Below are 11,086 nucleotides of genomic sequence, written 5' to 3'. Positions count from 1 at the left end.
GGTGCCCCACCAGACCATGACACTTACTCTATCTACACTGCTGCGAAACAGTCATTGGCCCACCTTAAAACATAAATTAATTGTCATTAATCACTTCTTTTCTGTTGACTCAATAAATGTAACTTTTTGTGATAGCTTAAATCATCATTTAGAAAATACATTTTCTATTTACTCAGGCTATTTTGGATTAATATTAAAATTTGAAGGAATGCTTTTTCCCAGCACTGTAAGACAGCATTGTCCTCTGGGTAAAACGCTGCCTATGAAATGTGCTCAAAATCCCCAGACTTAGCAGCAGGGTTTTTTTTTATTGAGTTTACTGTGACACATAAATGTTTAACGGGGCTTTTGGAACATTTCAGTCCAAATAAAAACATTTAACACACGTCACAGGAAGCTGATGAATGATGATGTAAGTTGGGAAAATGTTCTAGTGCATAAAATCATCAGGAGGCAAGAAAAGTCTAAATATTTGGCCAATCAGAAAAGAGAAAATACAGGAGGAGTTTCAAACACTGACACTGCACTCATTTTTCCACAGTACAACAGGAGCATCTGAGTGTGCTGCATTCATGTCTTGCATTCTGTAAAGGGGTTGTATGCAAAGAAAAGCTGGTGGAGCTAAGCTCAGAAACTGGGCTCGGAGTCAAAAAACGAGATACAACACCCTCGTGCACACACACACACCTGCAGGGTGCACAGCAGCATCCCACTGTCTTCCAGGAGACACAGAGGGGAGGGATGTGGAGGAGCGGGTGGGTGGATATGCACCGGGTCGCCACATCAAACTCCTCGCAGGCCAGAGGAGTTCAGAGCAGGCATGTGTAACACAGCGATTCAGCATCCAGCAACTTAGCATGCAAGAGAGGGCGAGCAGATGAAAACCAGCGAGAAGCACGCAGAGCCTTGCCAATCTTTTCGGAGAAGGCGGCAGCTTCTTCTTCTTCTCCTCGCTCTTGTTGCTGTTTCTAGGCAGGCTGTTAAAACATTGAGTAACACATTTGAGCAACAGTTGGATGGGTGGAAACCTGCTGTGTATATTGTTCTACTGTGATTGCATGAAATTCCCCTCTAATTGCTCTTGTTCCTCCACACAGGCCAACAGCTGATATTGAGAACATCTGAGAGCTCTTAGTGTGTGTGTGTGTGTTTATGTGTGTGTGTGTTTATGTGTAGAGTTGGAGGACAGCCTGGAAAATTAGGCAGCAATGTTTGACAGGTTGGACAGCTGATTGTAGCTTTCACCTGCGACTCGGTGTAGGTGGGCATAGAGGGGTCCATAAAGGTGCCATATGGAGACCATACAGACCAAAAGTGACAGGAGACTCTGACAGACGTGCCCCCGACTTCATTTAAAGACATACATCTGATCTTTTTCTTCTGAACAATGCTGTGCTGAGGATTATCATCTTCGTAGTTTTGGAACGTTTCCTCTTAATTTGTCTTTGGAAGATGAAAAAAGTAAAAGCCTGAAAAGAAACGCAAAGACTTAGTTTGGCATGAGAGTGGTGCGGTTAGTGCTGCACCACCCACAGAAAGCAGGTCCTGGGTTTGAGTCCCCCATCTGGTCCCTGTGTAGAACGACATAGCGTTTGACAACTCTAAATCATCTCTCTCTGTGACAGGCTAGAACCTTTCCAGGTCGCCCTCTGTGGCAGGATAAGCCCCCCCCCAAAAGAAATCTGAAAAAAAAAGAATCTGAACTGGATAAGAGTTACAAAAAATATAATGCATAATTTTTTCCCTCCTGTTTCTAATAAACTTCCATTGTGCGCATGACATAATCTATGCTTACACAATGACAACCTCTGTGTCGAGTTGTCATTGTGTAAGCAGCTCTATTTAGGTGAAAGTAGCATCACCAGACTGCAAACAAAGTATTGCCTCAGAATCCTAAACCTTCAGAATCTTTAGCATCAGCGTCCTCGGTCAGTCTCAGCCCTCTTTAATAATATTAACAGAAACTAAGGTGACAACACTAATTTAGGGCTGGCTGTGGCTCGGGAGGTAGAGCAGGTCACTTGCTAAACTGAAGGTTGGTGATTTGATCCTTGGCTGCTCTCTGATGTGTTCATCGGAGCAGGAAAGTTAGATAGAAAGCACTCAGGTGTAGGAAAAAACTGCTCAGTAAGACTAGAGCTATATGCAAGCACATTACATGATGTAGTACAAGACCACTTTGCTTCCATTTAAACTCAAACTGTGACTGAACCTTCAGCTACAGCTGAGGCCAAAGAGCGTCAGGAACGCCTCACTCTGTTGTTAGAAAAATATAAAATGGCAGAAAAACTGTCTGAAAGGAAGAAATAATAACTTCAATTGCCGTCCTCTGATCAGACAAATGACTGGACGAGTCACATGCTGGCTTTAAAACTTTGGGAACCTCTTCTTTAACTCCTTTCTATAATATTTGAGCACATCCAAGTCTGCAGACCCAAGAGTTTCTGTACTCATAGAAACTTGTATTTCACTGCCCTCTGCTGGTTGATTAAGAACGGTTGACACTCTGGTCTCACACAGTCCAACACCACTCTGAGTTCTGATTTAAGAGTCTTAGCTTGGTATGCATAACAATTTTGAGACCTCTTCTGAAAGAAGACATGACACCAGAGGTCAGTTAATAAACAACAATATTTAACAGAAACAATTCATTTTTCTTTGAAAATATTCCTTTTGAAACGTCTTGATGTATTCTCAATCATCCAGGTAAGTAAATCTCCAAAAGTTGATTCTGTTCATCTGGACGTAGCGTTTTGTGGGAGAAACGTTTCGTCACTCATCCAAGTGACTTCTTCAGTCTCAGCTGACTGCAGGTTTCCCCAAATCTTATAAACAGTACATTTGCATAATGACTGAAACCAGCCCACTGAAGGAACAATGGGCTGGGAGGTCAATAATGGAGGACATCTAAAAGCTGACGTGTACCGTAAATCTACACATACGGATCAGCATTTAAGGTTTGACTCTCATCATCCACTGGAGCACAAACTGGGTGTCATCAGGACGCTACAACACAGAGCGAACACCAAAACGTTTCTCCCACAAAATGCTACGTCCAGATGAACAGAATCAACTTTTGGAGGTTCCTTTTGAAATTTACTATTTAATGATGGCGGAAGTGGGTCCTTGGTTCAAATCCACCTACTGGCTGGGTTTTGTCTGTGTTCTCTCTGGCTTCCTCCCATAGATGTGTATTTAGTGAACTTGGAGCTTTTACATTGCAGATAGGTGTAAATGGTAAATGGACTGATTCTTATATAGCACTTTTCTACTCTCCCGGAGTACTCAAAGCGCTCTATACAACATGCCACAATCACACCCATTCTCACAAGCATTTTCTCTGTACTTAGCGCTTTCTGACTACATTCACACACACATTCATACTTCGATGGAAGCATCGGAGAGCAACTTGGGGTTAGTATCTTGCCCAAGGATACTTGACATGCAGACTGGAGGAGCCAAGGATCGAACCACCAACCTTCCCATCAGTAGGTGACCTGTGAATGGTTGTCTCTGTTTTAGCCCTGTGTCACATTGGAAACCTGTCCAGTGTGTTCCCCACCGTTCATCCTATGGCAGCTGGATCAGGCTTCACCCGACACAGACTATACGCAGTCCTGTGAAAAAGTAATTTCCAAAGATCATAGTAATTTGATCTTTTAAAAAAAAAAAAAAAAATTTTATTCTTTTTTAACAAGCAATAAGTGGTAATCACTGTAATGAAATCAGTTCACTATAACAATCAAACGATGGAAACTAGTTGGAACTAAACTGACTTCTCAGCTAAAAGGCTTTTATTTATTTATTTTTTTTAAATCACAGTTTACTCATTTATGCATGAAGGTAGGTCCTCTTTGTTCAAACAGAGAGGCTGTGAGCTTCAGAGTAAGCATGGAGCCAAGCTGCACCCAGTAGGTGAGAAGCTCCATAGAGCAGATACTCCTCACATGACCGCTGGTCAGTGCTGGGCCCAGATACAGGCATGAATCGATGCCCGGCTTTAAATCCAAAAACCACCGTCACCACACAAAAGTGAACGAGCTCTCCCTGTGATGTCAATGAACCTCATGGGAGTAGGTCAGATCTTACACAGACAAATGGATAAATCAGAACTTTAATGTTTACGCGAGACAAATCATTTTCACTATCAAAGAAGGACATGGCCACTGCGACATCAGCCGCGTGAGTTGAGGATCACTCCAAAAACACAAGGGTTTGACAGGAAACTGGAGTGCATGTAGTGTCTGTTTGGTCAGCTGAAAAAGATGAAAGAAAAATGAAAAAACCCAGAATGTTCAGATATCAAACTTTCCAGGTTTATTTCTAGAATACATCTTTATATCACAAAACAGTCTCCAAAATGCAGACTAGGATCTGTATATAAACTGTACAAAGCAAGGCACTATACACTGAAAGAATTAAAAATCAAACATTTCATCATCATCCTTTGTTTGCCTTTAATCAGGTCTGTATCTGTCCCACAGTAATGACACCGTCATTCATATCAAGAGCTTCATTTGATCAGTAAACAGCAAATGGTGATCTGTACAGCTGGAACATGAGACACAAACCTCTGCAACATTTATTATACACTTTATTTTGTTAGGTTTTCAATATCTGTTGAGATTTTTCTTTTTTTTTTTAAAAACATTCTACATGGATGTAATATAAATATAATTTATTTTTAATGCACAGACATACATAGCAGAGAGTATCATGTGGAGGGAGTTCAGCAGGCTGACAGACCTGCCGACACCAACATGGCTGCAAGGCTGACAGTGTAAGGTGCTCCTGCTCAAAGTACACAAGTACATACATTAACAGAGTGGGAATTTACATGACTGCCATTAAAACATGCATCCACTCACAATCCTCTCCTACAACCAAAACACTGGAGTATCTTTTCCCCACACATCCAGGCAGCCCCACCCTTGGAGTCTGAGTTTTCTGATGACATCAGCAGCGCCCAGTTTTTCATCATTCAGAAAAGTCCTTTGGCTTTCTTCAAGTTCATCTGCTTCCAGCCGGGTAGAGCGCCGAACTCCTCTTTGCTCATCTCCAGGGCTCTCTGTGGGATCAGTCACACTCAGAATCAAACAGACACGACGCTCTGCTGCACACACTGATCGCAAACTCAAAGTACTCAGTCCTGTAGCCTGCACTGTGAGTGACAAACATCTGAACACATTCATGCATCAGTGAAGTTAAAGACGCATTCGATTTTCCAAAGTGCTCACAACTCCAGGATTCAGTTCACACGCGTGTGAGTTGTGAGTGAACAGCCTGTAACCAAACATGCTATAGTAGAAACACGGTGTTAGAAAGGAGAGAAAATGGGTGACAATGCTGAACAAGGAGTGAACATCCCAAATCAGACAACTCACCTTCCCATAAGCCCCCACACCCTGGAGGGTGGAATCAGTGAAACAGGTAAGTTCATGAAGGGACAAAAGGAGCGAAACATGACACCATTAAAAACAAATGGAAGAAGTTGGAGAGTCAGAAGGAATGAAAGGAGGAATAAACAAGAGAAAAATCGTTAAAAAACAAACAGAAGTGAGAAGTAACGTTTGACTCATACACTGTCCAGCTGTTTGAAAAAAGTCAAACTACACGCTGGCTGCAAAGATGCATGACCTCAGCTGAGAGTCACAGATAAGGAAAAGACAAACAGAGAGGATAAGCTGGAGAATCAAAAGGTGCAACAGCAGTACTCATGCTCTGGGGAAGGTTGCTAACATTCTGGGTCATTAAACCAAACCAATGACTTGAAAGACAATTTCCCTGAAGTGCTGACTGAGCTGCAAAATTAGGAGGCGATCCTGTCTTGGTTCACCACAACAAGCAACTACTTAATGTACTGTATGCAGCACTTCAGTAGAGGTTGTACTACCTGTTGTTGCCTATGTATGAATGAACTTAAAACAACTTAAAAACAAAAAAACTGAGGTTCCTTCCTGGTGCTTCCTCACCTCCTATGACAGATTTTCTGGAAAATTAAAAGGCCGCTCCTTCCCTAAGTGCCTGTCTTGTGCTCTCTTACAGTGTTTTACAGTAGTGAATACTAACATTTAGTATTCTAAAACTAGACTACAGTCGATGTAGTCAATCTATGTTGTGACCGGCACAACAGAGTCCAGAGAAACTCTATGAGGACACAAACTTATGTGGCTTCAGAGCGGTTAGCTCGTAATGCCCAAGTTACCAGGTAAATTAATGCTGACCATCATTAGCTGGAGGGAAGCTAGAGCTAATAAAGCCCTTCTGGCCAAATTTAAAAGTGGAGGGCTGACATCAGCAAGTAATTTGATTCATGGTGGTGACCTAAATCGACCCAAGGCTGTTGTTCTTCTGACTGAAATAAGCCAACTAACTCACAAGCCAACACAGACCAACTTTACAAAAAAAGATTGTTGTCAGCTTAGTTGGAAAATGTTTTCTTAGAGACTTTTTGACAAGTCATTTATCAGTTCTAAAACGAAGCAACCTTTAAATAAATCACGGGCTCTTCACACTGGACATTTTTACCTGGAAGTCCTCATCAGACAAGTAGACCTCCAGGCGGAGGGGATCCACTCCCTCAGGCAGCGGCCGAGCTAGGAGATCGGCCAGCGGATATGTGGTCTTACAGAGCCGGGCCAACACATCCTCCACCAGAATAATCTGATGATAAATTTCTGCCTCCTAGAAACCAAAACAATACAACATAATTTTTTTGAGCTGATATCCAGACGGACCTGTATGCGAGTCTTTGACTTGTGCACTATTTGCTTCATATGTTGATATTAGTACGCACCCTCTCAGTGATCTCAGCGATGTCCTCTCTGTGCTCCCAGCTGGGGAACATGTTTGTGAAGGTGAGTGGCTCCAGACCAGCGTGGATCAAATATGCTTTGGGAGGCTTCTTCTCATTCTTTTCTGAGGAGAAAACGCAAGAAATGCATTTTAAAACAAGCAAACATCCTTCATTAACAACCAAGATTTCATTTATTTATCTGGGTTCCAAGATCCTGGGGTTGGTTTAGCAAAAGTGTCCACAACTACTGGATGGGTTGTATATTTATTAGGAAGAAAGTGGAATACCTCTGCAGTACTGCAGAACCGTCTCCATGGCACACTTCCTGTCCGAGTCCCAGCGGATTCGGGCCGAGCCAGTGCTTTCACTGTCCTGAGGCCACCAGCCCTGCCACAGGTACACCTCATGGTGGTTGTCCACCAGGAACAGGGCTGATAAATAGGTGGAAAAAAAAAAAAAAAAGACGATCACATCTGGTATGCTTCATTGTCAGATTTTCCAAGTGTTCAGTTAAGTGGTCATTTTTGTTCAGTGCAGCGCTGGACATGACTGATGGATTTGTCCTAACAGTTGAAAACCTAGACCTGCTGGTTCTGGTGAAAACTCTCAGCACACACTAAAGTTGTCATTCCTAGCATTCATTTCAATGTCTCATTATGGGATGTGCCTCAATCTGTATCCCTTCACGAGCATTTATGTCCTCATGCAACTCTTGATTGGCTGGTGATTGCAATGACCATGTTGGTCAGAACCATCCACCAACTAGCGTGCACCACTACGCTGTTATTATTCAAACAACTCTTCTTGTTTTGGATCATCTCCCAACCGAGGGCTAAACAGGCTAGTTAGCTTAACTCTCTACAGACAGCTGCATGGTAAGGTAGTTTAAAATGGCAGGCATCACATACAGTCCTCCTTGTTATCACTCCAGCTAGCAGTGACTGAACCCTCTTTCCTCTGGGCTCAACTGTGCGTTGGAACAAAGTATCGAGTAAAGACACCAGGGCTGCTTGTTTTGCTTGAAAAGTCTCCAGCGATGGGACGCTTCTGCTCCAAGTGTAGCCTCAAGCAATGCTCAGGTCTGTGCCCTTACTGCTACTACTGAGATAAGCTTTTCTGGCAAAAACAAACAGCAATAATACAGAGAGAACCCCAACAAGAAGACAACCTCCTTTGAGCAAGCACTTCGCAACAGTAGGAAGGAAAAACTCCCTTTTAACAGGAAGAAACATCTGTCAGAATCAGGCTCACAGGGGAACAGCCATCTGCTGTAACCAACTGGGGGTGAGGGGAGGACAACAGGAAAAAAGATACAAAAAAGACAAAAGAAGTGCTTACCCTGAATAATGACTGCATAGTAGTGCAAGCTACTTAATGGTAGTTGGTTATTGTGGTCACCAACCAATCAGCAGCCAATTAAAGGAGATAAATGGTTTATTTGAACCCTGCAAGGAGTCACACCCCATAGTGAGGGGTCTCATGCATCTCATTCTGAGAACTGGAGTTATGGAAGTAACTTTAAGTTATAGGGAAGTGATTCTGGCAGACATTACAAACATTTAATCCTTAATCACACCGCCCTTTGAGATTCTACTTCTTTTTCAATTATTAAAAATATTTGGTCTTCTCTGCTGAGTTTAGCTGAATTTCTAAAGCTGTTTTCATATTAAAAATACTTTATCAACCATGTCCAAAGTGCGACCCTTACTTGTAGCACTCTGGATGCAGCTGATGACATCAGCAAACTTAAAATCTCGAGCACAAGTTAATTGTCACATCCCTCAATAGACAACTACATTTAGAAAGTTGTTGTTCAGCCTGAAAACCTGTTTCAAGAAAACTCTGGACTTGTGTTAAGAGATTAAAGCTGCTTCAAAATGAGTGCAGACACCGTGTGTGTCTACTGTACCTGGTTGGGAAGCTGCATACAGGTCCTCCTGTAGGAAGGGCATGGAGTTGACCTGCTTGGGATCTCTGGCGGGATAGAGAAATTCCACAGCTGCAAACTCTCCTGAACTGCTGCTCAGCTGGTACAGATGAGGTGTGAAATTAAATCTGCCTGGATCTGAGGGTCAGAGGGAGAAACAGACAACGAAATGACAAATTTACAGCTGAAAAAAGTTAAAAGAATTAATACGTACAGTTACTTAAGTGCTGTGTTTTTGTTGTATACTGTACTAATACACAGAGCTTAAATATGTTTTTTCTACCACAATCTAAAATCTGAATTATATGAACAGCTGTGAAATCACAGTAATTCGTGTGGGTTTTTTTTTTTTTTTTTTTAAATAGCTGGATACATTCAATGGTTTTTGCTTTTGAAAATTTTTTTAACAAATATATTAGTCAAAAAATAAATGGATAAAAGGAATACTTTGAAATCACATCAGATTTGATCATATCCCGATATAACCTAGGTTACGTATTAGGAACAAAAGGATGCCACATCCTTTGATGGAAACGAAAATTACAACATCAAACTACATACAGCTGAAATCAAAGACAGCCTGAAAACAACTCAAAAATGGCACTCAGTAGTTTGTATGACTCCTACATGCTAGTATGCATGCCTGACAACGTTGGAGCATGTGGCTAATAAGACAATGGATGGTGTCCTGGGGGATCTCCTCCCAGATCTGGCCCAGCCTCTCACTGAGCTCCTGGACAGCCCGAGTTCAACCTGGTGGCGTTAGATAGACCACAACATAACGTCCCACAGATGTTCTATTGGATTTAGGTCAGGCGAGCGTGGGGGCCAGTCAATGGTGTCAATTCCTTTATCCTCCAGGAACTGCCTGCTTACTCTCACCACATGATGCCCAGGACTACCTGCACCAGCGCAAGAATCTAATCCTGATACTTAATAGCAGCCAGAGTGCCGTTGCCATTTTGTTACCGTTTTATGGTATCATGTGACAAGAAGATGATTTCATGGCCACAATAAATGTCATATTTAACAATATTATCCGTAGTCTCCATCAGAACAGGACAATAAAGAAACAATATTATGTGAGGCTGCAGTGTTTGGACTTGCAGGCACAGATGAAAAAAATAAGTCCATGGATCTGCATTAAGTGTTTAGCTTGTGATATTTTCTTAACATCAAAAAAAGATGACTTCCAGTTTTTATTATTACAGAATGACATGCATTTTTGGAGGTTTGATGTAAAATAATTCTGCTCTCTTACACAAATTAAATTCTTCCCAAAGCTTCCCAGATCTGGATCCGTATCATCTGTGCACATTATTATGTCGTTTATACTTTTCTAAGTATTAAAACTGCTATAGATCAAGATTTGCACTTGACTGCTGAAATTACTCTTTTTTTTTTGGTCGTACTAAGTAATAAAAGCCATCGGTTAATTAAAAACACTAAAAATATCTTTCAGGGGAATAACCTCTGAACAGATATGATATTTACTAGTTCAGTGAAGATGAATATTGAGTTCATGTGCTCAGTAATTCCAGGAGCAAATCAGCATTTTTGCCTTTAATAATTTATTTACTGATGTTTTAGAGGTCCCTTAGAGGTAATCAGGAACAAATTTTGGGCTTAAAAGACTGAAAATCTAATCTCTGTCGTCATGAGTTGAAAAAGCATTATATATTATAATGCTATTCTGCATTATTTTATGCTAAAGTGTGATTTAAAATCCTGCTTTGAACACTGACCACCACAGCTTAAGCTTAGAATATCATATTTACTAGTGATACTATTCAGAAATGCCTGAAATGAGTGAAGTACTTTCTCTACAATTGTGAATGCAGGACTTTTACTTGGAAAGGAGAATTTTGACAAGTGTTCCCACCTTGCAGCATGCAGTCGTAGGCTTTCCTGTCCCGCCTCCCGAGGGCTTCCCAGAAGCCCGTGGGCTCTGCTCCCTCATCACATTCCTGGATGGTGACCTTGCTGCTGCTGTGAAGGCCGGCTTCCAAAGGACAACTGCAAAAAAAACAGAGTGTGTCAGACTACGTGGTCACAACTGAACTCCTGACAAGTGGAAAACAGAGGTTTGCACTCACTGTTCTTTGATCTTATTGGCAGCAGTGCGCGCCACCTCCCGCGTGTGCACCTGAGACTTGCAGCCATGCCACAGGTAGATGAGGGCCTGGCTGATGCTCAGCAGCACCATGGAGACTCTTGAGCGCAGGCTGCTGCAGTGACAGGCGACCTCCAGCAGATGGCCCTCTACCTCCACCTCCCCACGCACACAGTACAGACGCCAATCATCTGAGACAAAGAGGGCAGATGAACGGAAGTGAACGAGATGGCCAAGTTATTTGGAGGTG

The 11,086-nt window shown here is 42.1% G+C and overlaps 1 protein-coding gene across 4 annotated transcripts in view; it reads right to left on the bottom strand.

Annotated features, from left to right (window-relative positions):
* Positions 1-4,277: 4,277 nt before the first annotated feature.
* Positions 4,278-11,086, bottom strand: part of svila (supervillin a) — a 49,183-nt gene continuing 42,374 nt past the window's right edge. For all 4 annotated transcript variants that reach the window (XM_086307321.1, XM_086307322.1, XM_086307323.1 and 1 more), the window contains 8 exons: positions 10,820-11,027; positions 10,606-10,739; positions 8,706-8,861; positions 7,084-7,227; positions 6,797-6,918; positions 6,529-6,684; positions 5,385-5,405; positions 4,278-5,068 (listed from right to left, as the gene is read on the bottom strand). In XM_086307321.1, the coding sequence (XP_086163447.1) occupies positions 4,982-5,068; positions 5,385-5,405; positions 6,529-6,684; positions 6,797-6,918; positions 7,084-7,227; positions 8,706-8,861; positions 10,606-10,739; positions 10,820-11,027 (1,028 nt within the window). In that variant the 3' untranslated portion in view covers positions 4,278-4,981. The remainder of the gene's footprint in view (positions 5,069-5,384; positions 5,406-6,528; positions 6,685-6,796; positions 6,919-7,083; positions 7,228-8,705; positions 8,862-10,605; positions 10,740-10,819; positions 11,028-11,086) is intronic.

The sequence above is a fragment of the Aulonocara sp. 'chitande type north' Nkhata Bay genome, linkage group LG9 (assembly GCF_057382095.1).
Source record: "Aulonocara sp. 'chitande type north' Nkhata Bay isolate Kocher_YH1m ecotype deep benthic linkage group LG9, A_spYH_male_GT1.1, whole genome shotgun sequence".
NCBI lineage: Eukaryota > Metazoa > Chordata > Actinopteri > Cichliformes > Cichlidae > Aulonocara > Aulonocara sp. 'chitande type north' Nkhata Bay.
Note: the sequence above shows the minus strand (reverse complement) of the source record. Positions and strands in the feature narration are given on the sequence as shown.